Raw genomic sequence first — 16,320 nt, forward strand, 5'->3', positions numbered from 1 at the left:
GACTTCACACGCATTTGGTGTGGCTGTTGTACTGCAGAGACTCCTGATGCTGTATCATTTAGCACCTTGCCCCGGGGTGCTGCTAAGCCAAGGCGCTGTCTCAGCCTGCCTGTCCTTCCCAGAAGCCTTCCAGGGCTGATTGCAGAGCTCACTGCTCTTCACGGACATGGTCTGTGAGTGAGGCTTTCCCGGGATCCCAAACACACTGTCCCAGGAGTTTGTGTGCAGGAGCTGCTCCCAGCAGGACAGGAATGCTCACCTGCAGCCCAAGAGCTTGCACCCCACACACAGAGGAGCACTTGTCTCTCACCAAAACCCTTCTCACAATCTGCCTGGAAAATCCCTCAGAGCTTTCCATGCTGGGCACCCTTTGGTGATTTTGTCTCTCTCTGCTTTTTTGATCAGCTGTATTTACAATGTGAAGCATGCCAGGTGTTCATTATGCAGCACCAGTTGTTTCCTGTCAAGTTTAGGTTTTGATCACCAATTCAGCCTCTTCTCTGGTCTAACACAGCTTTCTTTACTCAGCATTGTCGTGCTGACCTCAAATCTTGGGGTGTTAATGGTGTGACTGGTGTTCAGCTCAGACCAGCACCACCTGCAGCAGGGTTCCTGCAGACAGCTAGAGCTTCTCTGGTCCAAACTGTGTGTGGATCCCTGTGGAAGTCTGCAGGGTCACTGGAGGGTTTTGTCTCTCCATCTGTTTCTTTGCAGGTATTTTTGCAAACCCAGGCATGGGACAAAGGTGTGACTGCACCCACAAGAGCAAGGAGGAATCCTGGCCTTTTCTGGAATGGGGCAGGTGAGGTTTGGCTGCATCTGTGACAGCACAGGCAGTGCAAACATCAGGATTTGGCTCATGGGCTGTGACGCACTGGCTTGGGAAGGCAGCACCTAGCCCTGCTTCTAGAAAGGACAATTCTGGGAAAAGGATCAAGCACAACACGAGGAGATGGCTTGAGTTATTGAAACTAACTGGAAAGGCAGTGAGATTTTTCTCCTGCAAGCTGGAGCAAACCATTTCTTGTAACGTGTGGATGCTGCTGGGGACAGTGGATAATGTGAGTCTTTTCCCAGTGGGTGAACAGCTAAGGGTTGTTCTAACCAACCAGGGTTAGTTCTTCACATTTTCAAGGGTGGAACACATGGAACCATAGAAACCAGAATTATTTAGGCTGGAAAAGCCTTTCAGACCATCAAGTCCAGCTGTTATCCTAGCACACAGGAGACATTAAAGAAGTTTCTTGCTGGCAGGTGTGTCAGTGTCTCTGGGTCTTATGGGAAGTGACAAAGGGAGAAGCAGATCAAGCAATGATTCAAAATGCTGCTCTTAACCCCTAAAAAAGTCTGAAACCAAGTCTCATCTGTTTGTCTGTTTGTATGCATTCTGCTCACTTTTTGCTGATGACAGCAAGCCAAATAAGCAGACACTGGCAGTAACAGAAACCTTAAATCAACACAACAAGACAAAAGAAAGTGAGTCCTTTGAACTCCATGAGATAACATTGGTGATATCTTGTCTCAGGCATGTTCTTGGTGATGAAATGATGGGGCTCCTGTATCCCTTATGAATCAGATCCTATGCTGGGTTAAGTGTTTACCTTTGCAGTGTGATCAGCACCACCTTTTCTATATAAAGAAATTAAATAGGTCTCTGAATTGCCAGTAAATGGGTGTGAGTTTTGCCTTAAAGCAAACAACGAAACCAATTATTAGGAAAGTACATCTGTGCCCACATTTGTGCCACAAGTTTTGTCTTGCCCCAAACTTTGCCCTGTGGCTTGGCTGGCCACCAAAGAGCAGCACGGACTACCATGCCCTGTGAAATGCAGAGGCAGGAGAAAGTGCAGGCCCAGGGATGGGAGTGCTCTTGTGCTTGGGGGCAGGTGGGGCTCATAATCCCCTTGGGACAAGAGGTGAGCAAGAGTACAGAGCTGGAAAGGTAATGGTGCAAGAGGAGGAAGTGGGTGTTTGAGGAGGCAGTGGCTCTGTTTAGGTGTTTGCAGAGGTTTGGTTTACTGAGAGTGAGCTCACAGGAGAAACACTCCTTTAGTCCTGCTTTGTGACTGTCCTACGTTCCTGAAGTCCTAAGGACAGTCAGTCCATGGACCCCACCATCTTCACATCTCTCCTTCCCTGTGCTTGCCTGGGCTCTGTGCCCAGTGTCCTTGCTCCCCTGGGACAGCTCAGCCAGCCCCACTGTTCTCTCCTGCTCTGGCCTGTGGGTTTTCTAGTCCTCAGGCTCCTCCTTCCTGGTGCAGTGGGCACAGAGAGCCTCTCCCAGCACCGTGGGGTCTATTCTGCTCTGGGGTGCTGAACAGCTGCCAGAAAGTTGCCTCACTGCTTGGCACCTCCATGGGGAGACGTGCCCCCCGTCTCCACTCTGCTTGCTCAGCTTGCTAGCCCTTACAGCTTTACTCATCTGCTTGGAGAACTGAGCCTTCAGCAGCCTTCCTCATCCACTTGGAGAATGGAGCCCTTCACTGCCTTCCTCTTAGAAAATGAGCAAATAACCTCCCCAATCCTCCCTGGCCTTAGGGAGGCCTATAAGGCTGCAGAGGATGATAAATCCTGCTGCTCTCTCATCACTATCCTTTTCTGGCCTGGCACCAGCTCCTCCCAGTCCTCAGTGAGTGTGTTGCTCAATTTGCTTGTTTTGGTGGATTATCCCATAGCTGGAAGCAATGCATCTCTGGAGCTTGTCTGGATCCCTTGGAAGACAGGATCAGAGAACAGCTCTGAAGTTAGAGACATTGCTGAGAAAAGTCTAACAAGTCAAACCTTCCCAGCTACTTACTGTGGGAGGCTGCTTGATTCTATGTCATACTTCCCCATTTTGCTTGTGGAATAAGGAAACTAAATTCCTGTGCTTTCTGCTGCCCTAGCTGGACAGTGCTGGCTCTACAGCAGCAGCAGCAGCAGCAGCCAGCTGCACTTTGCCAAGCACACTTCAGCTTTTTCTTTCTGTCTTGCTAGTGAAGCTGACACGCAACAGCTCTGACTCATGCTGGCTGAGGAAATGTAAGTGGTATCTGAAAAACCACAGGCTCATTATCCCTTATTACTGATAACCATATGTGGCAGAAAATGAGGTGATTTTCACATGCATGTGAGTGGACTTTAAATGTTCCTCATCATTTCTTGTGTAAGGAGAAGTGGCCTCCATCCCATTCTGCTCTGCACCGCCTTTGGTAGCTCCTTCTCAGCTGGGAGCTTCTTCCCTAGGGGTGCCCATGGCTCTCACATCAGCTTTGTCACCCTTAACGTGAGTGAGGAGAGATGGCAAAGAGGAGAGGGAAGGGAGGGAGTGCACAGGGACCACCTCTGCAGCTTGTGCTCCAGCCTGTGTGAGACACAGCCACAGCAGAGGGAGAGGCTGCCCTGACACCGAAGGGTCAGAAATGGCCCAGCTGATGCCTGTGTCCTGTGAAATGGCCTCATGGAAAGGGAGGACACACCACAAGGTCCCCTTTCAATGACAGTAAGCACAGGAAAAAGAATGTGCTGCCCCTCTGTAGTCAGGATTGTCTCCAGAAACTGCCTGGTCCAGCCTTGCATTTCCACAGCCCCGGCTTCAAGGGGTGACCTGACCCCTGGGTGCTCTGAGCTGGCTGGACAGAGCTGTGAGATGGGACTGGCACCATCTGTGAGCTCCTTCAAGGCCTTAACAATCCCAGCAACAAAAATCAATGTTTCTCATATCAAAGAGACTTTCAACCTTGTGGAAGAAAGGGGTCTCTGGATACAAACAAAAGCTGGTATGGAAACTTACTGATGAGGACAGTCAGTCCAGCAAGTAATAAAAGTCAGCAGTTGAATCATTTTAGCCTTTATTTCTAGACAAGCACACACATGTGTATAGATGTAGGTCAGTCCAGCCTGCACGTGCAGTGGGATCAGTGTGTGAAAAGCCCTCTCCTGCTCTAAACAAGAAGAAAGGGTGCAGCCTTCTGAAGAATAAATCCATTTGTGTTCTCTAGGCTCCATCTTTCCTGCTGTGCTGTGCACCCCTGCACACACCACTGACATGGCCTGCCCTGTGTTAGCACATGTTGGGAGGCAGCAGCCCTGCATACCCTCGTGGAGAGCTGAAACAAAAGCTGAACTGTAAGAAAAAGGAAGCATGTGAAAATTCCATACAGTTTTCATAGCACAGAAATGTCTGCTCAAACACTGAATGTATAATTCACCAGTCACTTCTAATCTCCTTCTCCCCCAGCCCCCTCCTCCAAGGGACACTACAAGCCCGAATGTTGCAAAGGAAAGATTTATTATTTTCTAGGAAGAGAAACAGATTCTCCCTTTTGCTGAGGGGTGTGACAATCCCCAGCCTCGGGGCAGGGGGCAGCTGCCTTCAGTCCCTGTGAGAACAAGCCTGGCCAGAGTTAAAAGCCCAGAATACCCCTCAGTGATGAGCATCCTGTGGGTGCAAGTCAGCCACAGCTTCACTTGAGAGGAGAAAAGCTGCTTCTTGGCACTGCATGAGAGAACTGCTTCAGCCAGTTTCCCTGGAGGCTCTGGCCTGGCCCAGGCAGGGAAGTTCATTCGCCTAAAGCCCAGGAAAGCTCCCCAAGGCCTGGAGGATGTCCTTAGCTCCCCACAGCACCCGAGTCTGCAGGAGTGCTCAGCCGTGAGCAGGTCAGTCCAGCTCTGGCTCCCTAAAAAGCAGGAACAGTCCAGGGCATTGGGAGCATTTTCAAACAGGAGTTCAGTGCTGACAGCCTGGTGTGAACCCTTCCCTGTGTTTCTGTGAAATCTGATGTAACATTCTTATGCCTATCGTTTAAATACATAAATACTTTTAACAAAAGACTTTGGAGCATACAGGCAGCAGTGACACGCTGAAACGTTGATGGAGTGCATTGGGAGACACGTAGCCAGCTCACCCTTAAAATCTGCCTCACCTCAACCAAAAACCCCCCAGCTGCTGGCTGTGCTGAGGTCAGGTGCTGCCTGCAGCACAGGCAGGGCAGGACTTGTCTCCAGCAGCCCCAAGCTGCAAGGAGAACAGGGATGAGCAGCCCAGGGTCACTGGGAGCAGTGACCAGCAGGAGCCAGGCAGGTGTGCACAGTGCCTCTGTAGGACAAGGTCAAGGGCAGTCATGAGAATCATCCAAGTCCTCCCTGAGGAGAGGATGCACAGACCTGCAGCTCCCTCTTGGTCCAGAAGAGAGAGGTCACCAAATCTAGAAGTCTTCACATTTACCCAACGTTTTTATGTGCCTGCATCACTTTCGGGTCAAGCATGTGCTTGAAGGAGATTTTCCTCTGAGACCTTATTGTAAATGTCCCACCAGATATTCCTTGGGGTCAGGCTTCAGTAGTCAGCAGACAGCTGGAACAGCCAGTGGGGCTCTGCTCTCAAAGGCTGCTCCCCAGCACTCCACAGTCAGTGCAGGTCCTGTGCTCCTGCTGTCCAGTGCAGTCCTGTTGGCTCATTTCCAAATACCACCTTCTCTCACGGCCTTTACCTCTCAGACAGCCTGTATCTGGCTCACTCCAAAGACATCCCATTGCTGCTGCCTCTTCCCTGCTTTCCATCTTGCTGGGCAAATTCGTGCTCCTCCTGCTTCATGTGGCTTTAACACCCTTGAGGTATCTTCCTGATTCACAGGACTTTTTATTTGAGAAAAAATACATTTCTACAATATACAGATACTGTCAAGTGAAGAGAGAAACCCCAGGTTTCTCTGAATATGAGCTAAGCTTGGGTGACTTTTTTTGGCTTTCATTTCTGTTCTTCTCCAGAGCTCCACGCATCCCTTTCCCCAGTGTTGGAAAGACCCACCCTGGGTAGCAAATCAGCTGCACAGAGCTCCAAAGAGGTGAACCCTGCATGCACTAGATGAAGCCTGTCTGCACTGTGGTTTATCTGCACTCCCACTGAGGCTCTCCACAGCCCCAGGGAGCGATTCTAGAGCAGTCTGCCTGTACAAGTACAAAACCTGCAGCTCGCTGGGGAGGGCTGTACTTTCCACACTGCTTTTCACACGCCAGCTCCTCCAGCTAGCACTTGTTGCCACTTATTAACACCAGGGTGAAGGACAGATCCGAGATGCTGGCGTTGGAGTTGGTCCAGAGCGTGATGCTGTCCTGCTGGAACAGGTAGAGCGCCGTGGTGAGGTTCACGGTGCTGTCGCTGTGCACAGTCTGCTCCCACAGCGCGCTGCTGCTGGCCTCGTGTGTCCCCCGCAGCGTCAGCTTCAGCCACGCCTCCTCCTCCAGGTAGATGAAACTCTTGAGGGACACGAGGTAGAGCCCGTCACAGGGAATGAGGATGGAGCCATTTCTGATCTGCATGGGGCCCAGCTCGGCAGTGAGGTTCACGGCCACTCCTTTGACGCTTTTGCCTGGAATGGAAGGAAGAAAAGATGATCCCATGATGACAAGTGGCTTCTAGGAAATGGGTTGGTTTCAATCTTCCCCTGACTGCAGGGAAGATTGAAAAATATAAAAAAGGGGAGAGTAAACTAGAGAACAGGGCAGACCAGAGCTAGAACATCTTCTACTCACATCTTCTACTCTAGGCAGGCATTATCTACCGTGAAAATTTACAGATTCCCACTCCTGACTAAGCTGTGCGTTTTGGCACATGGTTTGTATGGATTTTCATTTATGCACTATTTACTTACTCTGTGCCTTAGAATACAGAAAAATCCAGGAAGTAAAGCATCACTGTGAGTTTAGAAAACACAGGTTCATAAAAAGAACAGGAAAATCAAGATAGTAAATAAGATAAGAAAAAAACACCCAGAGCTGTAAGACAAAAAGTACTTTCTGTGGAGATGCTGGTTACATAAGCCCTCATCTTAGGGTTTCATTTTTTTTTTTCAGAAGACAAGATGAAAAAGCAGCAAAGAGACAGAAGCAGAAGGAACTAATTAATACAGAGCAGAATACGGAGAAATTGAATGGGAACTTGTCATGAAAGGTTTTCTCATGGAATGAAGAGTAACAGTTCCCAGGGCCAGGCTGGCCATGTTTCTCTGCTGTGTGTTCCAGCACACCAGCTGAAACCCCTGGGAGCAGGGCACCAGAAGCTCTCCAGGCAGGGAGCACAGCCCGTCTGGGCTGGGGCCAAATTTCTCAAGCTTTTCCTCTGAAGGACATGAGTTTCTATTACATTGGACTCACTGTCAATAATATTTTCAGTATTATTTTTAAAAAATTAGTAATTGGTTTTATCTTTGAGGTGTGACATCGGACAAATATTCAATGTAGCTGGCACGCAGAGCAGCACATCTGGTACGGTGTGTGCTCTCACCCACTCCTCCTGAGGAAGTCGTTTACATTTTTCATAAATCAGGAAACCATTGACTTGTTTCAGAAAAACCCAAGAGCGTTCCGTGTGCATTTAGTAAATTCTCAAAAAATGCCTTTCTTGTTCATTCACAGAGTGAAAGATTGTTTAAGGAGATGGGTGCAGAAATGCACACAGATTTTCAGGGTTTTTGTTCTGCTCTGGGAAGACCCAATTGTTTCGTTTTGGCCTCTTGCAGCTCTGGGGCAGGCTTGGCCCCTGTCCCCTGCCAGCTCTCCTGGCACCTGTTCTCCACCAGAAGGAACAGCCATCACTGTGGCACAAAGCACCTAAGAGCCATTGAGGTGTTTTAGGGGCCACAGGATGCCATGGGGGTTCCTGGGGACTGCGGTGGAGCAGGGAGCCCTCCCGTGTGCCAGGGGATGTGGCACAGGGGTGGCTGCCACCCCGAGGAGCACCAAGGGGCCAGGGTCCCCCCCAACACCCACCTGTGTACCGGATGTGGGTCCACGGCACTTTGTCACCCTGGCTCTGGAAAACAAAGCAGAGAAATCTTCGTGAAGGCACCGGGCTGGCACCTCTCTGCTGCTGCTGTTGCTGCTGCTGCTGCTGCTGCTGCTTCACTTTCGTTTCCCAGCCAGGATCGTTCATTCTGTGCCAGGGCAGAGCAGCTGCATCTCCAAAAGCACAACAGTGTCACGGCCAGTGTGACACAGCCTCGGTGTCACAGCTGCTGGCAGCCAGCTCTGATCTGGACTTGGTTTTATACCATTATTATGGAATACTATTTTAGCGTGGTTCCTGGCCAGTGCGACTTCCAGCCCAGCGCTGAGCACTCCAGAGCAGCCCAGGCAGTGTTGGTTTTGTTTAGAAAACCACGCTGGGTGTGTGCAGTCGAGTCAGAGCAAACAGCAAGGGAGGACTTCGGGGTGAGGAGACTTTTCTGCATGAGCTCCTCAAGCCTGGTTTACAGCACCCGGCAAAGAGGCATCGTTGGCAGAGCAGGGAGCTGGGCGTGCTGCCCCACCCTCCTGCAGGGCACCAAGAGGTGGGTCTGGCTTTATGGCTCCTTGTACTTTGGGTCAGGCTGTTATTGGATGTGCGTGTCTCTCAGAGGCTCCTAAGTGCACTGAGATAGGTTTAAATTTGTCTGGAGCACCTCTACTATGAAGGCAGGCTGAGGGAGCTGGGATTACTCAGTACGGAGCAAAGAAAGCTTTAGGGAGAGCTTAAAGCACCTCCAAGCACCTAAAGGGGCTAAAAGAGAGTTGGAGAGAGACTTTTGACAGGGGCTTGGAGTGATAAGAGAAAGGGGAATGGTTTTAAAATAACAGAGGGCAGGTCTAGATTAGGCATTAGGAAGAAATATCATTCCTAATTTTGGTGGTGAGACGCTGGCACAGGTTGGCCAGAGAAGCTGTGGATGCCCTATCCCTGGAAGTGTCCAAAGCCAGGCTGGAAGGGGCTTGGAGCAACTTGGGATAGTGGGAGGTGACCCTCTCTGCTTAGGCAGAGGGGTTGGAAAGAGATCATCTGCAAGATCCCTTCCACCCTAAATCATTCTGTGACTCTGATTTTATGAATGTGACAGAGAAAGCGAATGCAAATGTACAAGTGCGTATCTTACCGGTCAGATATGCAAAACACCAGGCTTCTGCACTGGAGTTTTAAATCTGAACTCAGCATCTCAAACTTGTCTCTCATCATAACCACAGGAGACCCAAATCTGCAGTCTCTACACAACCACAAGTCCTCAGCGCTTGGCCCGACCAAAGAGTGAAAGCTCGGGCTCAGCGCTCTGCCTTCTTCTCTTTGCTTGAGCCAAAGGCTCCCTAAGGGCCGGGGTGTGCCGGCGAGAGGTGCATCGGGCTGGCTTGCGTGGATTTGGGCTCAGGCGTCACGGGACAGAGCAGCTGTGAGCGCAGGGAACGGGCACGGGGAGTGCAGCTTCGGGGCAAAGGCAGGGAAGAGCTGCGGGAGCCCGGAGCGCTCCGTGCCGGAGCTCAGGTGGTGCTGGGGCTGGAAAAGGTCTGCTCTGGCACCCTCTAGTGCTGCCACGGCTGATGCTCCGCGCCGCAAGGCTGGAGACAGCTGACAAACAGTCTGGTGGAGCTGTCTCCCTCGGCATCACTGACCCTATCCATTGCCTCAGCTTGAATCCCATGCTTGATCGTATTCCTGAGTGCACAAGCATTTCTTCATCTTATTCCTGAGTGCACCAGCATTCCTCTCCTGGCTCATACAGCCGGGATTTCCAGGTAGTTTCTCAACGAGACAAGAGCAAAGCGCTGAGCGTCTGAGGTCAAGCAACATCTACCTCAATCCGGCCACTGATGGGCAGGGTGTGTTCAACACAGATAGCCTGGGTGACAAACTTGTTGCACTTGTAAAAGTATCAACCCCATTGTCACTAATGCAAAGTACCTGTTTTACATAGCTCTTGAGGTTATTGCGTGACCTCAAAGCACTTTGCAGGCGCCTACTGGTAAATCCTGCTGAAGAGACAGGGTATTGTTGGTACTGGAAGGACTCTGGGAGCTCGTAGCAAAGTTACTGAAAGAGAAAAATTCTCTTTCTGTGCCCTGCCTGCGTGTGGCATGTGGAAAGTGTGCCAGGGGGGCTGAGGACACAGAGGTGCTTCTTACTGACAGCCTCAGATTTCCCTATGCCATTTTCACACAGAGCCTTCCTTCCTGCCCCTTCTGGACCCCCGAACAGGACTCTTGCTCCTGGCTGGGACACTGTGTCAGGGCCAAGCCACGAGGCAGAAGTTTCAGGAATGAGTTTGGACCACACAGAGCGCAAACCTCAGGGGGCTGATGGAGGGGACCACCCGTGCCACATGGAGCTGTCCCACAGGTGGCAGCTGTCCCACAGGTGGCAGCTGTCCCACAGGTGGCAGCTGGCTGCTCTCTGGAAGTGGGTTATACCTTCTCCTCACCAGGATCATGGACGTTGCCTCCCAAGCAGGAGGAAAGGTGTGGCAAGAGAAGGTAATTCCAGCAGAGCTGGGAATTGCAGATGCCAAAGCAGACTATCATAGGCCTTTTTTTTTTTTTACTTCCTCATTTGGAAATCTCAGCTAAGGTTTGTTCTCTAAGTGGTATCACGACAGAAACGAGATCACTGTCCCTTTTTGTTAAGCACACTCTGGGCTGCAGATGTGGACTTTACTGAGTTATTATTCACACTCTGTTTTCACAGAACAGTCCAGGAAGGTTTTTTTAAGAGCCATATTTCCATGAGGACAATGGAAAGGAATCAAATATGACCTCTCTGTGAAAAAACACAGAGATTATTCTCTTGCAAATAAAGTTAGCATGGCACTCTGCACTTTGAAGAGCAGGAGACTCTTCCCAAGGATAGGGAGAGCCACGCTGCTGTGCCCCTACTTCCATAAAAAATCCCTAAACTGCCCCCAAAGTCAAGTCAGATTCATAGTCTGCCCCCTCAGGAGACATTTCTATGGTCAGTTCGTGATTACCCAGCTGAACCCTGTGATTGCACTGCAAGGAAATCTCCCCATGTGCCACTCCTGCACAGAACAGTGCACTCCAAAGAGGTCACCAGGGTTACCTGTTAAAATAATAGAAATAATAGTCCTAACCCTGTAGCTGGCCAGTGTTTAAAACTGAAATGGTCCTTTGGTGATTCTCAGGACCTTGACTTCTCATCTGTTGCATTGCTGCTCCTCGAGCACCCTGTTTCAGGGAAACACCAGACAGGTAGAGGGTCCCTTCACCTGCTGCTTGCTCTCTAGGGTTTGTAAGGCTCCCAGACAGCAGTGCCAGGCCCTGCTATATTCCTCTGGAAAAGGAAAATTTTTACAGAAGAGCCAGATGCTGAGACATGAGGCCTCACAGCCAGAGTGTGACCTGGGAGAGGTTCCTGCACCCTGAGCACTGTGATTTGATTGCTTGCCCTCCTCTGCCTGCTTACAGTGCAGCTTCTCTCTCCCCAAGTAGTGGAAGGAGAACTGACCTGAAAGACAAGTGTTATCTTTCAGTGTTATCAGGATCATTGTTCTGCAGTTTAATAACTGCTGTGAGCCTCAGGTGGCTCAGCTGTGCAGAGCACAAGGGTTCTCATTAAACAGCAGAGCACCTGGAGCATGAGGCCAGGGTTACTTGCCTGGCTGGCTTCTGTGACGAGCTTAGGTGGGAGGAAAGCATGAACTTGGGTAAAACGAAGCACAACAAGCTTTAAAGTGGTGCAAAGCTCCTGGAGAAGAGTGGGAGGAGAAATCGCTGCTGCAGAGCAGCACTGAAGTAGCAGTGAAAGGTTGTTGACAATGCAGCAGCCTGCAACCACGTGGGTCAGGCAAACACGTATTTGCTGCAGCTTGTGCTGGACCACTGCGAGCTCCAGGCATCTCTGGTGTTTGTCCTGCTCACTCGGGTGTTATGGGCACACAAAACTGTCCCTGGACACACAAAACTGTCCCTGGACACTCCAGCCTTTCTCGCACACGCACAGGAAGTGGTCACTGCTGCTAACCCCGCTTTATGGGCAGGCTGAGAGCACCCAAAGGGGTCGGGGGGTCTTGCTAGAGCTGTCACAAGGGTAACTTGCCTTTTCGCACATCTGCCTGCCATTTCATACACTTCAAAACTTCAGGAGGTGTTCATGAGCAAATCGGGTTGTCACTCACGCACACCATCTTATTCAATTAAATGGAAATATGCACAAGTCACTGCAGGGGGGAAAGAGTGGGAGGGAGTCAGACCTCCCTCCCCTGGGGTCACTGAAAAGAGCATTCTTGGAACAGCCATTCTGCTGGAAAGTTGGGCCCAAACCCTGCACTGAGCAGCTGAACGTTACTTTGAGGACAGGCAATTAAAAAAAAATAAAATAAATTAAAAATATATATACAATAATACAGAAGGGATTTAAAACTTGAATAGGGATAAGGATAAACCTAAAAGCTTTTTTCTTTTCTTAAAAAAAAAAGAAAATAAGGCCCTTAACAAAGCTCTAGAGGCCGGCAGACAGAGGGTTGAACACGAGTTCTTACCGCTGAGGGCTGCAGAAAATCCATGCCCAGATAAATGAGGCAGGCAAGCAGTAAAATCCACTGAGCCACGGCGGACACGAGGTGCAGGGCGCTGGCAGCCTGCGCTCCCTGGCAGGGCTTGCACTCCTCCCCCGCGGGTTCCCCCTGGCCGCGCATCTCCTCCGCGGCGCTGCGCTCCGGGCCCATGGCAGCCCCGCTGCCAGCCCGCAGGGGCTGCTCAGCTCCCTCCCAGCAGCAGAGCTGAAGTGAAGGCAGTGTGCCTTCAGGAGATTGCTTTATGCACAGAGAAACAGGCGGGGGAACTTCTTTGTGACTAATCTAAATTTCCCCTTCCTTTCTTTCTTTCTTTCTTTTCTTTTTCTTTTTTTTTTCTTTTTTTTTTTCTTTTTTTTTCCTGTGTGAATGTGGGGGCTGATTTATTGCATCCCAGTTCAGTTTTGAGTAAGGGCCTTTCAAAGGAGAGGTGTTTACATCTTTCATAGCTTCAGGTGTGGATGTCTTGATACATGTTCTTTCCAACAATAACGAAGAATTGGGTGGACAGTGCTTGACTTCACTCAGTCTTTTGCCAGTAGAAGCTCTCACCTCTCTGTTCATCTCAGAGTTTACAGGGCTGGCTCCCTCCCTCTCTCGCATCTGCTAATGTTCCTGAAATCCCTTTTCTGTAAAGAAGCAATGAATAGGAACGGATGTAGGACAGGTGGATAGCGTAAGGGATTGGAGAGAGAACATGCATTTCCCTTTTCACTTTTCCCTGCTGGTTTTAAAGCCATGGGATGTTGTGCAAAGCACAGGAGGGAGAAAATGGAGAAGTGTTTGAGAGCAACTTCCCCTTTTGCATTCCTGGAAACCTGTAGTCCAGAAAATGCCTCCAGAGGGCATTTCCTGGACACTCAGGCTTCTCTCCTGGCAGAAGGAGGCCTGTCCCTTGGGATACCTTTGGCTGGTCTCTTTGTTACTTTCGCTTGTCACACTCAGAGCTGCCAAATATCAGCTGATTGAAGTGGGGACCATCTCCTGTGCTTATTTTGAATGACAGACTTTGCGTCACCCTTTGGGACAGTCCAGCACTACTCTTTCCACTGCTCTTTTTGCTGGAGGTTTTTTCTGCTGTAAATTACCAAATCGTGACCCAAGTCAGGCGCTGCCTTCTCCTGGTGAGGATGGAGCCCACTGGGAGTATAATTACCTGCCTGCCTTCTAGGGATGAGCTGTCAGAAAGTTTCCCTTCCCCAAAATGTGCCCTCTTAACCTGTCACGAGGCACATGTCCTGACATGTAACCTGCATGCAGAGGAAGCAGGAGCAATGCTCTTTCATGTGTTCTCCCATCTAGGTAAGGCTATTTCCTGTGAACATGAGCCAAATGAAGAGGGGACTGCAGAAGTTGGGTAGGACCTGCTGTGAGGACACCCCACGCTGAGTTGAGGGTGGATTGGGTCAGGAACACACTCTGGTGTTTGCTGGAGAACACACCACAGGTCATGGAAGCTTAGTGAAGAAGGTTCAGCTTCCACATCATCCACTTTTGAGTGCGTGGAAATTCTTGTTGCTTTCCCACCTCTGGTCACTCTCCTGGGTGTGCTGGAGCTCCTGGCTGAGCCCCAGCCCAACGAGAGGCCCTGGGAGCAGCCCTTGCCCTCCTTCCTCAACCAGAAATATGACTGCAGCCGCAGCAGGGGGGCTGGTGCTGCCCCAGAGCAGCTCCCTTGGGTGCACAGTGTGAGTTTGTGCTTTGTGACTTTTGGCAGTCACACAGCACCTGGGAACCCCAGCTGGGCTGGGACCCAGGCTTGGCCAAGCCCTGCAGAGGAATGCAGCGATGCCTTGAGATGCTGCAGAGGCCTGTTGGGGCTGGAGGGGTGAGAAGAAGATTGTTTGCTTCTATGGATCTGCAATGTCATGTCTAGGGATTGATTATGAGATCCCCAGGAAAGCTGCTCTGAGTGGTCCCCACCTGCTCCCTCCAGGAAAAGAAACTTGGGCTTACTGCTCACTGCTTAGTTTCTGCAAAATGCCAGGATGCTGAGGTGAGGAATCCAAACCCTTGGAAGCCTGTAATTCTCACATTTTACACACATGCCTTTGAACCAGAGGCGAGCTCTTCCCCATCTCCTCTCTCCCTGACTCCGGATTTTGCACTGGTTTTCTTTCTGAAATGCTAAAAAAACCCGTGGGCGAAGGCTGTGCTTATGTATTTCTGGAATTGTCTTGTCATTTCCATACTTCCCCAGTGCAAGTGTCTCTGAGCCTGAGTTAGCAGCTCTGGTAGCACGAAAGCTGCACTTCAAGTGATGTCCCTGGCATTGTATCCGAAACAGGGGAGAGGACGTTCAGGGCCATCACAAACACCTTGCACAGATCCTGCCGTGGTTTGGGTCGCTTTCAGCTTCTCCTCCTGCTTGCACATGGAAGTGCTTGGTGGCTTCCAGAGGCCCTGCTCTCCCTCTGAAACCTTCCAGGCCCTTGGAATCCCAACACCGCAGACCCACTGCACACACCCAGCATTTGCCAAAATCTGCTGTGTATAGGATCAGAAATATATTATGTTATGTTATGTTATGTTATGTTATGTTATGTTATGTTATGTTATGTTATGTTATGTTATGTTATGTTATGTTATGTTATGTTATGTTATGTTATGTTATGTTATGTTATGTTGTGTTCTGTTGTGTTATGTTATGTTATGTTATGTTATGTTATGTTATGTTATGTTATGTTATGTTGTGTTCTGTTGTGTTATGTTGTGTTGTGTTGTGTTGTGTTGTGTTGTGTTGTGTTGTGTTATGTTAAATTATGTTATGTTATATTATATTATGTTATACATTATATTATGTTATATTATGTTATATTATGTTATATGATATGATATGATATCATATCATATCATATCATATCATATCATAACATAACATATGATATCATATTATATCATATTATATCATATGATATCATATTATATTATTATGTTATGTTATGTTATGTTATGTTATGTTATGTTATGTTATGTTATGTCATGTCATGTCATGTCATGTCATGTCATGTCATGTCATGTCATGTCATATTACATTACATTACATTGTATTGTATTGTATCATCATATCATATCATATTATTATTTATCAGGGCCCTAAAGCTGGAGTCTCTTGGGGTTCTGCCTCAACCCTTTGTAGTCATCAAGTCATTCTGGTGAGCAGACAGGCTGGGAGGGCTTTGGGCAGACTGGGAGGGCTTTGGGCAGGCTGGTGCTCTGGTTGCCTTGTTAATTTTCCAAAGAAATGCCTCTTGGTGATATATGCAGGAACTTTGTTCCAGCCAGGAGTGAAGGAAAGCAGGGAAAGTTGGTAATTAGGCCTGCTGCTTTGTTTGGTTTTGATGACAACCCAGTGTCTCCCACATCAGTCTGTCGTTTCTGGGCTTTCCCAGACTGGGAGCTGAGTGATTTAAAGGTTTGGCTAAAGCGTGCTGGCTACAGCCAAGGCCAAATCCTGCAGTGTCGTGGTTGTGCCAGGACTCAGCTGGAGCCCCGGCCTGGCAGTGCCCCGGGTCCCTGGGAAGGGCACAGAGCAGAGCCCTGCCCACGGGGAGCAGTGTGTGTGTGACAGTCACAGAGCAGAATCTTTAACCAAGACTGGGCAGCCATGACTGGCACCCACCTTCATTTAACCCCAGTTCTCATCCCCTCAAAAAGGAGGAATTGGGAGTTATATAGGAGAATTTAACTTCTCAGAAGAACTGTGGAAGAACCAATTAAACTGTTTGCAAACAGCTGCAAGGAAAAGGAAAACAAGTAGTAAGCAGTGTGGACTTCCAAGAACAAAATCAGATTCTGTCTGTGGGGCAAGGAAAACTCTTGGGCAGAGGAGCAGCTCTGGGCATGCACTGCATCTTCAGGAATTGCCTTGCTTCCTTTTCATAATACCTGTGAAGTGTGGTCTGTGTGAAAGTGCTGCTCATCAGGGGGGAGGTGAGTGAGTGATTTTGGGTTGTGTGTTAACAAAATGGAAGGATGCACCTTGTCCCCCTGGACCTGCCCTTCTGCAGTG

The 16,320-nt window shown here is 49.4% G+C and overlaps 1 protein-coding gene across 1 annotated transcript; it reads right to left on the minus strand.

Moving 5' to 3' along the window:
- Positions 1–3,834: 3,834 nt before the first annotated feature.
- TNFSF4 (TNF superfamily member 4) lies at positions 3,835–13,656 on the minus strand. Its single transcript, XM_063406978.1, has 3 exons — positions 12,276–13,656; positions 7,750–7,792; positions 3,835–6,350 (listed from the first exon to the last, which is right to left on the minus strand). Exons 1-3 carry the CDS (start codon positions 12,459–12,461, stop codon positions 6,007–6,009), a joined length of 573 nt encoding a protein of 190 aa, XP_063263048.1. The 5' UTR covers positions 12,462–13,656; the 3' UTR covers positions 3,835–6,006.
- Between the last annotated feature and the right edge of the window lie 2,664 nt (positions 13,657–16,320).

The sequence above is a fragment of the Prinia subflava genome, chromosome 10, assembly GCF_021018805.1.
Source record: "Prinia subflava isolate CZ2003 ecotype Zambia chromosome 10, Cam_Psub_1.2, whole genome shotgun sequence".
NCBI classification, from domain to species: Eukaryota; Metazoa; Chordata; class Aves; order Passeriformes; family Cisticolidae; genus Prinia; species Prinia subflava.